At 39.7% G+C, this 16,850-nt stretch overlaps 1 protein-coding gene across 1 annotated transcript in view; it reads left to right on the top strand.

The window, feature by feature from the left end:
• CPQ (carboxypeptidase Q) overlaps window positions 1–7,392 on the top strand; it is a 153,455-nt gene extending 146,063 nt beyond the window's left edge. The window contains exon 8 of the mRNA XM_005150879.3: window positions 6,888–7,392. Within this exon, the coding sequence (XP_005150936.2) occupies window positions 6,888–7,048 (161 nt within the window). The 3' untranslated portion in view covers window positions 7,049–7,392. The remainder of the gene's footprint in view (window positions 1–6,887) is intronic.
• Window positions 7,393–16,850: the final 9,458 nt, after the last annotated feature.

The following is a 16,850-nucleotide window of genomic DNA, read 5'->3' as shown; positions in this document are numbered from 1 at the left end:
TTTGGGGATCGGTGTTGGGACCAGTCTTGTTTAACGTCTTTGTCAATGACATGGACAGTGGGATTGAGTGTGCCCTCAGCAAGTTTGCCGATGACACCAAGCTGTGTGGTTCTGTTGATACGCTGGAGGGAAGGAATGCCATTCAGAGGGACCTTGACATACCTGTGAGGTGGGCTGATGCCAACCTCATGAAGTTGAACCATGCCAAGTGCAAGGTCTTACACCTGGGTTGGAGCAATCCCAGGCACAGCTACAGGTTGGGCAGAGAAGAGATTCAGAGCAGCCCTGAGGAGAAGGACTTGGCGGTGTTGGTCGATGAGAAAATGAACATGAGCCAGCTTCAGTGTGAGTTCGCAGCCCAGAAAGCCAACTGTATCCTGGGCTGCATCAAAAGGACCATGACCAATACAGTTAGTATTACAGCAGGTCGAAGGAGGTGATCCTGCCCCTCCACTCTGCTCTTGTGAGACCTCACTTGGAGTATTGTGTGCAGTTCTGGTGTCCTCAACATAAAAAGGACATGGAACTGTTAGAACAAGTCCAGAGGAGGGCCATGAGGATGATCAGGGGACTGGAGCACCTCCTGTATGAAGACAGGCTGAGAAAGTTGGGGCTGTTCAGCCTGGAGAAGAGAAGGCTGCGTGGAGACCTCATAGCAGCTTTCCAGTATCTGAAGGGGGGCTATAGGGATGCTGGTGAGGGACTCTTCATTAGGGACTGTAGTGATAGGACAAGGGGTAATGGGTTAAAACTGAAACAGCAGAGATTTAGACTGGATATAAGGAGGAAATTTTTTACTGTTAGAGTGGTGAGGTACTGGAACAGGTTGCCCAGGGAGGTGGTGAATGCTCCATCCCTGGCAGTGTTCAAGGGTGTTGGATGAAGCCTTGGGTGCCATGGTTTAGTGTGAGGTGTCCCTGCCCGTGGCAGGGGGGTTGGAACTAGATGATCTTAAGGTCCTTTCCAGCCCTAACTATTCTATGATTCTATATCTGTCAAGAGAGTTTAATTCTAATGTTAACTTATCACAGCAGTGCATAGGAAAGCAGTAGTGCCTGACAACGATTGTGTCATTGATGACCACTACTTCTTGTCATTCATCATTCATTTTGTGGTTCATTCATCCTTCTACCTCAATAGCAGCATCACATGGTCTTAAGTTGGCAAGAAAAAGAAAGTGCCAGGCAGCTCATTAATGTGTGAAGAATTGGTGTTTAATGTGGACATGTTGCAAGGAAGGTAAACATTCTGGTCATCAGCTAATTAATGCTCACTTTGTGCATTTCATGCTGAGATCAGAAGCTAGGAGGGATGGGTCTTTTTTTAGTATTCTTCAACACACTCTGTGTGTATTTTCATCAAGATACACAACTGATTGCTGAAAATGCATTGTCAGTATCAATTACCACAAGGCTTACCTGCCTTGTGCAGTGCATCAAACCATGTGTGAAATAGCTGATTATGCAGAGATTCATGAAATGAGCTCAAGACAGGAATGAGTTGAAGAATTTGTTTATGGTATGTCAGTTAGGAGAGATGTCTGAATGAGCCAAGGAAATAGCACCATGGTGTTAAAGAGTACTGCAGAATGGCTGAGGTTGGCAGGCACCTCTAGAGCTGGTCTAGTCCAACACCCCTACTCAAGCAAGTCAGCTGCAGTACATTACCCAGGACCATGTTCAGTCAGGTTTCAAGAATGTCCAGATGAAGGTTCCACAGCCTCTCTGGGCAACATCTCCCAGTTGTTTTCTGGTGTTTGGATGGGATTTGATGTGTTTTGATTTGTGGTCATTGTCTCTTGTCCTGTTAGTGGGCACTATGGAGGAGAACCTGGCTCCCTCTTCTTCATTCCCTCCCGTCTGGTATTTATCTCTTCTCCAGGCTGAACAGCCTCAGCTCTCTCAGCCTTTCTTCATAGGGAAGATACTCCTTAACCATCTTAGTGACCTTGTGCAAAACTCCAGTAAGGAGCTCCAGGTGGGTAGATGGAAAGATGCCATTTCTGGAGATGGTGCCCTCATTGCAGTGGCACAGGAGATGGCATATCTTACTCTCCTCCATGAGGTAGCTACCATGTAGGGCTAGGAAACAAGGTCCTGATGGCATGTTTGTGACAGTACCTCAGGCAAGTCACAAAAAAAGGGGCAAATGGAGTGGGTGAAAGGGCTGGCAACAGTAGCATCAAAAGGTTGAAAGACAAACAGTTGTTATACTGTTAAGTATTACATTGTGTTATGTGTAATTCACATTAATTAAACAAAAAGCAATGGAATGCTTTGGTGCAGTTTTACGCTACTGGCTTATTTTTCTCACAACTGCATGAAAATTGATTGGTTCATGAACAAACACTCGTGCTTGGTGGCAAAGCTTGGAAGATGGCACGTCTGAAGTGGACTTGGGGAAGGAAGACCAGGTAAGTAGCATTTATGTTTGAGGGACAGGCTAAGCTGTGTGTAGCAGACCTGTGATACCTAGGATCAATATGTTTCCTAGAAGCTGGATTTGATCACAGGGCACCTACTTGCCAGCCCTAAGGGTACCCCTGTGATTAGTAATTTTGTCAGCTCAGATGACACCGGTATCACCCCAAGCACCCCAGTGCAATTTAGGTTTTCAGCAGGAATGTGATCAGCACAAGAGCATATGCTGGTTGTGCGTGTTTTTAAAATTACTACATTTATGGAGTGATTTGAGCTGTTTGGCAAGTGCTGCCCTGCACTTATCCTGAGGACAAAATCGGTTTCATCTGCACCCTGCTCAGTGTACAGACTCACTGGGGGGTCAGGTATAAGGAAACGAGTGCCAGAGGAGTCAAAAGCAGAAAACCAAGACAAAATAAAACCCTGCATCCTCTACAGCAAAGAAACCAAAAAGCCCAGCTTGATAAGTTAAAGGCTGGGTGCTTCCCTCTGGAACCTACTAAACGCAACTATTTCCCACAAAGGGCAAGTAAGGTGGTGCTTCGCTATAAGAAGAGCCGTTTTAAGTGCCCAAAACACACACATCATGCTACTAAATAGTGGACTGCTTGGCCCCAGCAGCTGCTCCAAACGTGAGATATAACTCTTCTGGTGCCTCCATCAGACCCATTCTCACCAAGCAGCTGAGGGATCACAAGTAGCTCTAGGCAGCTGCCACTGGGTAACTGCACTGCACCACTCTACTGGAGAGAGCTTCCTTCCACTTTGTAATGGAACTATGAATTATCAATTATCTTATTATTATCTTATTGGAGCTGTAAATCATTACTCATTCCCAGTTTTTAACTACCAGTATTTTTGATGCATTCAAGTAATAAGAACAGCATTTTTGGCAGCGATTTTTAGCATTTGCTGTTTTCATGCCATAACACCTACTACATCCAGCTAGAAGCAGTTTGTCACCAATTTCCTTATTGGCCAGCAGTATTCCTTATGTGATTTGCATTACTGTAAATGTGAACAGACTTAAAAAGGACAATTAAAGAGGGTGTTCGGCAAACTTTCTCTTTACGGGTGCTCTGGAGACACAGGAAAGGAGCAAATAGCATGAAACGTGACAGTGGAGGACTCAGCCTGTCTCTTTCTGTTTGAGTAGTGGTTCCACCTGGAAATCAGAATTAAATATGTGATATACCTGTATAGCACCTCCCATCTAAGGACTTTTAAGTACTTAACTAGACCTTTCAGACTTCTGTAAGGCTTTATGTTCTTCCCTTTCTGAGTGGCTAGTATGAAGATGAGTGAATAATTTATAGGTCTGAGACATGGCTAGTCGTCTGTTTTACTTGACTGCTATCTTATGTAGCTGGCAAGAATAAACCTCCATTTATTACTTGCTGTTGTTCCTGAGGGAAATGTTACATAATAACACAACAACAAAAACCAAAACAAACAAACCTTAGATCCATTTTAGGTGAAAGAACAAAATGGTTAGCAGTTGGAGCTTTAAAATTTGTATCTAAGAGAATTTTTCCTGTGTCTTTCAAGCTTCTGGAAGTGGTGTGTTTGGCTTTGAGGCAGATTTTGTTTGAGAAGGGTTAATAATTCAGTGGCTGTTGAGAATACAATGCAGTCAGCCAGCTGATGTGCTTTGAAACCTCACTGTTTGAAGTGTGATGCAGAATTCGACTTTCCCTGCCTTTTGTAGGATGGCTGATTGTGCTCATAGCATTGCTGCTTTGTTAGGTTTTTAGAAAAGGGGCTGTAGGATCCCATGGGCTTTGTTTAGCTAACCCAAGATGACTACAGTCTGTGGAGCCCTGTAGAACTTCCCAGTTTTCAGTCCTGGATGAATTCACTAGTAAAAGGGCATTCTTCAGTGTCTTGCCACAGCCTGGCGACCTCTGGAAGCCATAAATATCTGGGCAGATAACATCAACAAGTAGGAATCTCAAGTTTGGAACAGGAGACATGAAAATTGCTGCAGCCATATCTGTGCACCAGGGTGTTTCATGTCTGAAGGCCCTTGGTTCGTAAACTGTTACTGTGTTCAAATCCAAGAATATGGATTTTCACTTTTGTTTCTAATTACGTAGAATAAAACTGATTTATTAGGGTCTTTTCATTAGTCTCACTAGATGTTTACAGGTCACTGCCTTCAGTGCTAACCCAAAACATGAAAGAGAGTACAACCAGATTAGGAACACTTCAATATTCTCTCTACTCACACACTCTGATATTTCCTGCACAGTAATTCTTTGATGACAAAATCAGAACATTTTCTGATTTTTAAAATCACTTTAGAGAAACAAATCTGTTTCAGCATTTCAGGGAGTTAAACATTACAATGCAAAGGGTGTTTATACTTGTCAAGTTACAGAGATAATACACAACTTTGTAAATCCATAGTTACAGTGATTAATGAAATGTCTGCAACAAAATCCAAGCAATTTTTGTCATGAATCTTACAAAAGTATTCAAAAATGGTAAGGGGTTTGCCTTAGTGGCTTGTAATTTTTGCATAGTGCAGAAGTCCCTCAGTTAAAGAATTTATCATTGTTCAACGCTTTTATGGTTGTATATATTGAAAATAATTCAGAATGAAATTTTAAAAATTAATATGAGTTGACACAAATTCAGTGCTAAAATTATTGGAACATAATTCAGCATCAGGATGTAACCTATCCAGTGACTTGGGTGCAATTGCATTGCTTAAAGTCAATAGCAAAGAAGTCTGTTAAGGGCAAGAAGAGCCTCTTACAATAAAAAAATCACAATGCTGTATAACCATATGTTATAACGTTTGATCTTCCTGTGTATCATCTCTCTTATGAAGGGATCTTCATCTTGGATGGAATTATAAGATGCATTACCTTCCTATTTCTAAAGCAGCAGTGAATCAAGCAGTCCCAGCCAGTCCCCATTACAGCAGTAGAAACATACCTATTAACCACAGTGAGAGCCAGACTCTCTCCTGAGTAACTGTATGAGCCATCAAAAGATACGTATTACAGAAATGTACAGTTACACCGTGAGAAATTTTGCTTTCATTCTCTTCAAAGGCTTCAGGCATCTCAGGGAAACCAAGAAAAATCATGATTAACTGTTATGAGCATACATGAGTTTATCAAAGACTTCATCATCTGATACTGATTTCTGCTGCATGTAAATAAATATATGAATAATTTATTTACTTTGTCTTTATAATCAAACAGTTCTGTTTTTTTTTTCTGTCTTACTTGGCATAGTAGACATAGCCTCAGTCTGTGTTTCTGCCTGGGGCCCATAGCTCTTATTTGTGAATTCACATTAGTGCTTGTTCCCTGGGTTTGATGAGCATGCAAGAAGGGGGTCCTGTTGTGCTAGGTAGGTCCTAGCCAGGGAACTGTGCAACTCCTAGCCCTGATCAACAGGCAGACTAAGAGAATCAATGCAAAAGAATTGCAAGCAGTGAATTAGTGTGCTGGAGAAAACTATCATATTTACTCATTTTCAAAATTTGGGGTGGAATTCTGTTAATGATGGAAGACTTGATAAAGTTGAGATAAAAACAAAGCAGATGGAGGCTGATAAAACCGGAGGAGAGGCAGAGGTAATAAACTGGGAGAGAAGGAATTGCAAGGAACAGAGGATTAGAAAGGTCAGTGGGGACTGGACCAGGCAGAAAAAGGCCAGGGTGAAAATCTCCCACTGGCATCCCTGCTCCTGTGCCTAGTGAGGCAGCAGCTTCCCTTGCTCCGCTTGGCTTTAGTCTGCCGTGGGACTGTGAGTGATGCCTTACCAGCGTTATTTGTGCTCCCTGAGACCACCTGGCTTGGGTAAGAGTAGTCCTTCCCCTGTCCATGTATCCCAAAAGGGAGTTAGTTCCTGAACGTGAAGAGCTGTGGTTTCACCTAAGTTGTTTCTGCCCCAGTTGATGAGGACTCCTCTGTAAGGTTACTGTAGTCCTGGGTTATCTGTGTTACCTCAGGTTATCTGGAAAGCTGCTCTGAAACAGCACATCCTTGTGATGAACAGAGGGTCAAAAGCAGAAGCAAATTCCAAAGCATTCCCCAACACAAGTAACAACAAGGAGAGGATCCATAACTCAGTCGTAACTCATTAGCAGAGTAATGGGATGAAGAACAGAGGAAGCGTCACCGTGTGTGGTGTTTCTGTAGGGATCTTCCTGCTTGGACTCTGGTAGTCTTAGATGAAAATGAGTGTATACTGTTGCTGAGGAAACAAGTCTCCCAGGGGAAGGATGGCTTTTCCCCTGTGTGAGTTATTGTTGCCTCATGCTCACTCAAGTCAATTAACCTAAAACCTACAAACTGCACATGCCATGGCTCTGTGCAATTATTATTAGGAACTTCATACAGTTGCATGTGGATTTAATCATAAACAGCCCAGGAATGGATTCAAGTTTATATTCCTCTTTAAATATTTGTATTCCTATAATGGAATATTCCCCATTTTTCTCTGTAGGTGCCAGCTTGCGTGATGACCTCAGTAAATACTTCTGGTTTCATCATTCTCAAGGGGACACAATGACAGTTCAGGATCCAAACCAGATGAATCTCTGTGCTGCTGTTTGGACTGTTGTCTCCTATGTAATTGCTGACATGGAGGAGATGTTGCCAAGGTAATAAAACAGCAAGAAAGAAGATTTCTGTTCTTCAGTAAAGATTGTGAGTCCATTAATGCATGTGGTCTACAGCTGTGGCAAATCCTGTTTTTCACCCTGGTTTTGTGCATTATTATGTCTATTTTCCTCAAAGCACATTTTCCTCTTTTACACATTCCTTTTTCTTTTTGCTGTTTTGATGTCTTCCATTTGTGATTTTCACTTAAAATGTCTTATTTTAGGTACTTTTAAATTTCTGGTGGAGGTATAACTCTTTGACTGCAATATAATAACTATTTATATGCAAAGTGATCTTATGCAGCAGGAAAATTATACCAAATAAATTTGTTGCATCAGAATAATTAATGTATTGAGTTAGTGTACACATTTGTGGTTTTGTTTTCTTGCACTCTGTGCATAAGAATGATGTACTATTAATAAGAATACTCTCTTCAGATAATACTATAGTTTCTACACAGTTTCAGGTTATAAGAAAACTTAATCCTGGCTGTTTTAATGGTAATGTATGATAAAATACTAAAATAATAGAGCTTTTCATAGTTCATTCATCTCACGCTGTTAAATCTTACTAAAGGTTTCTTCATGTGGGACTCAGATAAACCAGGACATTGAGGATAGGGAGCCAGCCTCAGGACTCACAGATCTCATGTGTTTCTTCTGGCACCTCCGTGTGGAAAGCTGTGCATGTCCTTTACTTTCTGATGGAAGACTTGCCGTTGTGACATGCAGAGAATCTCATTTGGCAGATTTTTTCTGAAATGCCATGATGTTTCAGAAATGGCATCACAGCTTTGATTTGTGACCTTCGCTACCTGCCAGCTAACATCCAAACGCAGTAAAAGCAGATTTTGATCCAGGCTCCTGAAGTTATTCCCGGATGACCTTCTCTTGTGGGGATGCTTTCTCCTGCTGGAAGCCACTTAGTCTGGGAACTTGATTCTTGTATACTTTGTTGTGCTTTGGTTTTGGGGTTTTTTTCCTGCTCAAAGATTATGAACATTCAGATGAGTTTCAGTGGTATCTGTAGAGAAGATAAAAGTGGCATTGGGGAATATTTAAACGTGTATGATTTCTTCTCAGTCCTTTGTGATGTGATCCTTGTTTGTGCTTTTAAATTTTACAGCAAGTAAACTTACTGATGTGAATAACTGCTGCACTATAATCAACACCAAACAACTATCGTAACAAATAACATGAAGTATTAAACCAAATGGCAGACAGTCCCTGGTGCTGTTAATCAATTCTGTAGTTGAGCAATAGCTGAGTGCCAAGCTATTCATTTTTACAGAATTAATGATCATGATATCTGTTTACCATGTTAATAGCAGTTTTACATCACATTTATTAAAAATTTCAGTTTTCCCACCAAATCATTTTAGGAACAGAAAAGCCACCTGGAGATTCTCTGCACTTTCTTCTGAAAGAAACTGTATTGAAATATAGTTAGCAAAAATTTCTTCTGTTTTCCAGGCATTGTACATATGCTTCTTTCTTCTGATATGCTTGAAAAGAGCATTGCTGGTGGTGCTTACCACTGACAGATCCTCAGCTGTCTCTACAGCCTTTGGACCTTCACAGAATATTACTGACTTTTTCCTGAATTCAGTTCTCCTGCGTAGGGGAAGAATGCTGCAGTATGCACATAGTGCCACAGCACAAGCTAATATGTGCTTGTAGGCTGCCAGGCTACCTAAGACATGTTGCAAAAATTAAGACCATGGTGCCTCTGAAGAAAATTTAACCTTCATGTCAACTTCAGATACACAGCTCTAGAGAGAAACTTTGCAGAGTGGATTTTGACAAAACTGTTCAAAAATCGAAGTTGCTATCTTATTTTTATAGAATAGTGAAATTAAAATTATTTTCATTCTCAAATTGAAAACCAAGTATTTTTTTGAATATAAAAATATTTCATTAAAATAAGACATTGTCTTCTTTATTCACCTGTTCTTTTTGTCTGATCTGTAATAGTTCTCAGACCTACACATTCAGCTGTTCACTGTGCTGTCATGATAACCTGCCTGTTCAGATGTACCTTTCTCAAAAATTTCCATAAGTGAAGAGATGCTAATAAGCTTCTTTCCTTTCCCAGTGGGCTTATGTACCTTCTGCACAATAGTTGATCTTTATCCCTACTCACTGTAGCACTTACACTGTTTCAATTGGTGGCAATTAAGCATATACCAGTTGCTCGATTTTCAATTGAAGAGCACTTCTGAAGTGATCCAGGTAAGCCAACATTACTTTCTACTGGCATGCCACCTTTGAACTTTGAGAATCTCCTCAACTTCAGTTCAGAAAGTAATAGCTGACAATATTATTTATATTATTCTTGCTGTTAAGATCAGCTGCCATAAATCTGTGCTTTTCAGAAGTATTTTGATGACATTCTATGATAAAGAGACCATGTGTACATTTCCCTCTGATAAAATAACACTATCAGCTCTGGAGTAGATTGCTTTTTTCTTGCAAAGATCTCTGAGCTGAGAGTTGGAAACCCAGCAGTAGTATTTAAATATATGTCAAAAATTTAAATTTCAAATAAATACTTTCCTCAAGATATTACAAATCTCTTGCATCTGCTGGGAAGGGAGGCCCCTGGGTAGCCTTCCTTTCTGCTACAACTCAAAGCTTTCAGACATAGTTACAGAGGGATGAGGCCAATACATAATTCATTTACTTGACTAGACTATAGCACAAATGCTAAGGAAAAGTCCCTTTTCAGAACTGCATAATGTAACAGGTAATTTTGCAAGTAATAAAAGAATTGCAGGATAGGAAACTGAGGTGGTGCATTTGTCCTTCATATATCAAGGCATCACTGGAATTTCACTGTCTGTTTGAAGGGTTCAGTTCTATGTGATCCAGTGAGATTTTTACTTCCCTGAAAATAATTAAAAATGAAGAATGAGAGCTATTTCCCAGAACAAGAGATGGAATGGTTCTTCTTGCTGCTGCACTGCAAACAGCCTTGTCTGTATATTTAGTTAGTATGCTTCCCCCATCACGATTTGAGACACTTCCATTTACCATAAGTAAATATCAAACTGATCTTGATATCTGTATCTGTCTCATGAAATATACATACTATCTAAATGTGCCCAAATGATTAATTTACTGCTGTGTAATGATTAGCATAAAAATCTCATCACTGCACAGGATAGAAATGTTACCACTAATTACTGGTTGAAGTGAACAATGTTTTCTGCATAGAAATTAATGATGCATGCATCACAGCCCTTGAATGGCAAAAATCAGGACTTTCTGGAAGAGAAGCATCTTTTTTCCTTTTTTCTTCTTTTTTCTGCTAAGTGATAGGAGTGCCTGATCATATATAATAGAAAGGAATATTCTGTGCACAGACCATTTTATCTTTGCATCACACTCATAAAAATGTTTTAACTTACGCCTTTTGTAAACTCCTGTCTACAGCAAATGTGTGGAAGCACTGTCCATAGAAGCACTGGAGTATTTCATGGCCATTATTGTGATTTGTAGTTACAATTGGTTACATTGTGCTAGCACCTGATACAGGCCTTTAAGTGCCTTTCTTTTTGGTAATCCTCCTTGTCCCTGGAAGAGGGACCTCAATGACAACTTTATACCTAGCTGTGGGTTTACCTTTCAGTTTGATTTCACTTCTGGATACATCAACCTCCTTTAGTATTTCTGCTTTCTGGTCTTTTTTCAGACTTTCATTCTATCTTTCTCAGCATCTGTACTGTTATATGGACATTAGGAATGACTAACTGACTGAAAAAAAATCTGTCTATTTTGTGCCCTGGGGCTCTGGAACTGCAAGATGCAATAGAGATGACTCTCAATAGCAACAGGTAATCACATGGCAACAGCTCCGTCAGGACCACCACTTGCCATTATCACTAGCCTGTGCCACTGGCAGACAGAGCTTTGTTATCAATGCAGTGAGTTTTCATCACCAGTAATAGTTTTTTATGTAACTACATGAAAATTAAGCTTATGGAAACCAAAGAGGGAAGCTCTGGAGAAGGCATCAGAAAAATTAGAGCAAGGTAACACTGAGGGAAGAGCAGTGTCTTCAAGTACCAGTGTTTTGCTCTGCTTTGCTGGGTGAGTTGGAGATCTCTACCTAAACCTACCTCCATTTCACTGTTAAATGCTGGTAGTGGTGTTTGTTTGGTGTTTGTGTTTGGTATAGCCTGATTTAACAACACTGTGTTAAAATACATGTTGCATGTAAAAAGTAAGTCCCTAGCAGAGGTGAGGTTCAATTGGAGGAGAGGAAGAAGTTAATGCCACATGAGAATTCTTCACTAATGTGTCCTTTAGCAATTACTGTTTGCATTTATATTACCTGCCTTATTTGAATTTGCATTACTATTTGCGTTTACTATTTGTCATGACAAAAAGAAATATTCGTGCTCCAGATACTGACATTTTTCCATTACAGAATAGAGTTTGGACATTAGGCATATCCATTTTAAACTAGTGGTACTTTGTATCCAGGAGTGATGTGGGATAATCACATACGTGAAATGGTCACACACAGTATAATCTACATATATCATTTCACAGCTTTGGGCTGTCACACCCATACTAAGTCTCTTTCACAAAATCAGTAGGCATACAGTGGAGCAGTCTGGGAAAAGACAACAGGTCAAATGGTTTTCCAAAGGCCATGCAGCCAGTCAGTCCTAAAGTTCAGTTTAGGATGCCAACCATATACATGCTGGACTGCATCAAAAGGAATATGGCCAGCAGGTTGAGGGAGGTGGTTCTCCCCCTCTACTCCAGTCTCATGAGACCCTCTCCTGAAGTACAGTGTTCAGCTCTGGGTCCCCAGTGTAAGAAGGATGTAGGAGCAAGTGCAGAGGAGGTCATGAGCTGGAGCACCTCTCCTATGAGGACAGGCTGAGAGAGTTGGGCTCGTCCAGCCTGGAGAAGAGAAGGCTCTAGGAACCTTATAGGAGCTTTACAGTACCTAAAGGGGGCCTACAAGAAAACTTGAGAAGGATTTTTTTTTTTTACAAAAAAATTGTAGTGACAAGACAAGGGGCAATGGCTTTGAACAGAAAGAGGGGAGGTTGAGATTAGATGTGAGGGAGAAAGTCCCTACCATGAGGGTGGTGAGACACTGGCACAGGTTGCACAGAGAAGCTGTGGATGCCGGGTCTCTGAAAGTGTTCAAGTGCAGGTTGGACAGGGCTTTGAGCAACCTGGTCTAGTGGAAGATGTCCCTGCCCATGTCAGGGAGGTTGCAGCTAGATGACCTTTAAGGTTCCTTCTAACCCAAACCAGTCTGTGATGTGATTTTTTTTTGACTGAGCATATGCAACTCTCTGGACTACAGATTCAAGAGAGAGAAATAAGAAAATAATTCTTATGTTTTTTCTCAGTTGACCAAGTTTAATTTCTGGAAGGAAACCAAGAAGGCTTACACTATTTATATTTACTTTAAAAAATATTAATACATACTTACAAACATTTCCTGCTCTAAGCATAATACATTAAAGCTTTCTTATCGTGAAGATTGCTTCATTTCTGCTTTTTATCAAAGCGTGTATTTTGTAAGCAGAAACCGACAAAAAATAAATCTGGATTTACAGGGTAGCAAATATATTCTTTAGTCTTAGTAGGACTTGAGAGAATAGTTGCTACATGTATCTTGATAAAACTTATGTCCAGTGCAAGGTCTGAATCCTTGGGAAAGTCTTCAAAACTGTGATTTCACTGAGGTTCTTTGTTACTTGTGTTATAATCTCTGGAATATTTTTACTTCACCTTCGCAAATGTAATTATTCAATATGTTACCTATCCTAAATGGTCTCTATCCTTTGCTTTTTCCAGGTATATTATGTCAGGAATAAAGCTGCAGAAAAATTACATGTGCTTAAAAGAAGCATCCCAGTTCTTTTACACTTCATGTCATCATTTTTATTTTGCTTTAAATTTCTGTCATTGTGACAGAAAGGTATCACAGCTTTTAATATGACTCACAATGTAGAGGCTAATGATTGTTCAAAGGCAGATAACAAAATGTCCACAGTTTTCAATAAAACTGCTGTGCTGTTCATTCTGTGGGTATTATCAAGCTTCAGCTCATTATAAGATGAGTTTAATAAAAGGAACTACTAGAAAGTGAGTCATGAGACATTTAACCATGGAAAGTTTAACAAGCATAAATCATGGCATAGTTTCTGAATGGAAATAAAATTCTGACAGCTTTACCCTCCCAACTGCTCATTGTAGAGGCAGAGAAAGCTATAAATATCCACCAACGAATGCATGCTTCTCTTCAGCAGTGCTGACTTCTGTGTAGTAGATATTTTAAGACTTTATAATGTAGCTTGAACCTTTAACATGAAATGTCAAGAAGCAAATACACACTAGTTGTTGTGAATTCCTACAGGCCTTTTTTTCAACAGTAAACAGGATACAGCTGTATTGGGAACTTGGCCTAGCTTTAGTATTGCTGTCCTTCCGAGCGGGAGTCCCTTCTGGCTATATGGGAAGCTTCTCGAAAGGGTTAGTATAGCAGTAGAAGAAATTACTTAGAAAACTGGTCTTGTTGGATCTCCATAAAATGATGAAAGCATTGGTTTTGTTTTGGGGTTTTTTCTTAGTGCACAAATACCTGTAGCTTGTTCAATGGCTGAACTTAGATTTTGGCATGTGCAGTTTTTAAGATTTTTTCAGTCCTCTAAGAAACAGTACTGTCTCCACAGGTATGATAAGATAATAAGTGAAGCCATTCAATAAACTCTGCATAAGTACCACACGTATTCTGTGTACCACCCGTGTACCACTACTCCACAAGTGGGTCAGTGTAAAATTTCATGCCTGGTAACTGTGTGGAAATGAATACTTTTTTTGCACTCCAAATGCTGGAAGTTTGGTAAAAGCTCCAGGTCACAAGCTATTTTATTCCTTCCAAATAGCCTGAATTATAGTTCAAACAGCAGTATTTGTATGTCTTTCAGACTTGGATTTGCAATGGATTTGTAATATATAACATTGTCATCACACTGTGAAATCACCGAAGTCTGATACTTTTCATGTTTCATATCTCTGCATTTCAGAGCTCTGTCTAAACAAGCAGGATCCGTAATGGCTGTCAGCAGAGCACTTGACAATATCTTCAAAGCAGAAGAACTGAGTAAACATTTGCTGTGTGTGCTCTATTAGGTGTCAATGAAAATTTTATCCATCCGTCTCTCATCTGTGAAGTGATGGATGGGGATAACATTACTGCTCTGTGTTTCTGCAGCAGTTAGTCTTAGAGTTGCTGCTGCAATACTTCTAAATTGGTTTGAGGTGTAAGATTATATGAAACATCAGGAATTGGCAAGCTTCAGAGGAATTGCAAATGGAGCAGTGTTGTTTATTGCAGTGTTTATTCACACAGTAGTGGATGATCCTTTAAAACAGAAGTTTTGCAGTATTTGCAGAAACATTTTGCTGACCAGCTAAAGCTTTGAAAGACCTCAGTTACTTTGTTGGTGTAAGCTAGTGAAGTTAAATTAATACCTGTTTGGTTTTTTAACTTACCACTTTTAGATTCCTCTATGTGGGAAAAACTATCAACCCAGTGCAAAGTAACTGTAGTAAAAGCTCCCAGAGTTCCTTTGATTTACACTGGCTTTGAATATGAAGAAACAAAGACTGCAACTTCAGATAAGCATTAGGGAAGTCAGTATGAATTTCTTTAAAAACATTTGTAAATGTGGGCAGCTGGCTTTGGGTGTTCTGCGCTGTAGCACTTTGAGCAGTTACAGTAGACTCCAGAAGTTATCCTGATTTTTACAAAAATCCTCCCATTGCCATTAATATCCAGCATTCTAACAAGCTTTAAATTTACTACCATGCTATAAAAGTTTACTTTCTGGCCACTTTTCCCCCTCCTCCCTTAGAATAAGCTCAGTCTGGTGGTTTTAACTTAAGACAATAAACCAGGAGCTCCCAAGTTCTAACTCTGCCTCGGTTACTGTCTTGCTGGGTGGTCTTGGCAGACCCGAAAGGTATGCCTTCTGTGCAGATTTAATTCATCAAAAACTAAAAAGAAAAGCTCCATTTCCTAGCCTTAATGTGGCCAGAGGTGTGGGACACACTTCTAATGAAATCTATTTCATCTTTGGTCATAATTTGAGAGCAGCTGAGGTTTGGGCATCTCCTAATTTACACTTCATAGATGAATTAACTTTGCAGCTGAATAATATTCCAGCTTGCTGGAATCTGAAAACTGTTGCAGCCCATTTTCACTGTGGCTGATTCACAGTTTGGAATGGAAAAGACAGAATTTGGTGGGTTTTTTGACCTTAAAACAAATGAAACATTGGAGTTGTGGAGTATTTTCTGTTGGTTAAAAAAACCTGGACTCTGCAAGTGAAATTGTAGATGTTTCCCTTCAAAGTTCTGCACAAAGACTTCCAGAAAATAATATTGAGGGGAAAAAATAGAAATGGTTAGTACAAAAATCTTCCTGCATAGTAATACCAGAGTCGGGAAATAGGGAATATGTTCAAAATTTGAACTGTTGGGTTTGGCCTTTTTTTGAGAATAAGAGTTAGGATGCTAAAACTGCAAAGTCTAATAAATGTCTAGGTTATTCTTTACCCAAAGTCATTTTCTTATGTCTGCAGGAAATAAGCCCTACTGGAGCCAATTCAGAGAAAATTCAGCAAAGAGAAACAGAGCTCACCCGTCTTCATTATCCTGAACAGAAATCTACATGGATCTCACATATCTTGCTTCTGGTTTTGGTGCTTTCTGAGCCTTTAGTACACATAATTAGGAGTCATCCCTCATAAAGCACTTACAAGTTAGTGAAATGTCAGAGGATTTCCCTCTGTGTTTAGTTTTATTACAAATTCATCTAGTATCCTCTCAGTTTTCTTAGTGGATACAATTAATGACACTGAAGACTTCTCAGGGTGTAAGTTAAAATTTGCAGTAATAATAGTGGCTGAAGAAGACAGTTTACAGATAACTCGGTCCTCAAACTCCCCAATACATCAATTAATCCCTTTTCCACCAGCCAGCCCTGGCTCCAGATTTGATACATGGTATTAACTGCATGTCTTTGCTAAAGGCAATTGCAACAGAACTTACTTGTATAAAACTCTTCTTTGTACTTTAAAGTGAAACAAAAGCTGTCTTTAAAATACTCATTGCCCTCAAATATTTTTCCAAATATTATTTTAAAAGTCAATTTCTGTCACTAGTAATAGGCATATTCACGATTCATACAGCCAAAAGAAGCAGCATGGGGAGGACTTACTCTTCTTGCAGGCACTACTGTAATCAAAAAGTAGTGGTTTAAAATGTAGAACCAGCAATTACATACAATAAGATTCTGCCTTTTGTGGAATGAAAAATATGCTCTTGTCTTGTATTATGTTGGGAGAAAACATCTTCAGGGAAATGAGATGTATAAGGTAAAATATCATGAAGTGCAAAGGGGAAGATGAGGAGTTCTTTTTGTGCTACAGGGGATGTAGAGCTAAGATACCTGAAGCACTCAGCTATTCTGATTGCTAAAAAAAAAAAAAATGAAAGAAGAAAGTGAAGAACAAATGCCTGTATTCAGTACAATGGTATAAAAAGTAAGGAATTTATAATCCAGGAAACACTGCAATTGCCTCAGATGTTGTTACAAGACCAAGAGTTGTGCCAGGCTGTTGGCAGGCTTGGCAGTTTAAAGGAGCAACCCTTAGCCAGCTGGATGGAAGAGAAGTGTAACTTATGGGTTCATTATCCTTCATCACCCAAGTAGATGAAAATTGGCTGATCTCAGTACACTTACATTAGAATTGTGGCTCAGGAGA

The sequence above is a fragment of the Melopsittacus undulatus genome, chromosome 1 (assembly GCF_012275295.1).
Source record: "Melopsittacus undulatus isolate bMelUnd1 chromosome 1, bMelUnd1.mat.Z, whole genome shotgun sequence".
Classification (NCBI taxonomy): domain Eukaryota; kingdom Metazoa; phylum Chordata; class Aves; order Psittaciformes; family Psittaculidae; genus Melopsittacus; species Melopsittacus undulatus.
Note: the sequence above shows the minus strand (reverse complement) of the source record. Positions and strands in the feature narration are given on the sequence as shown.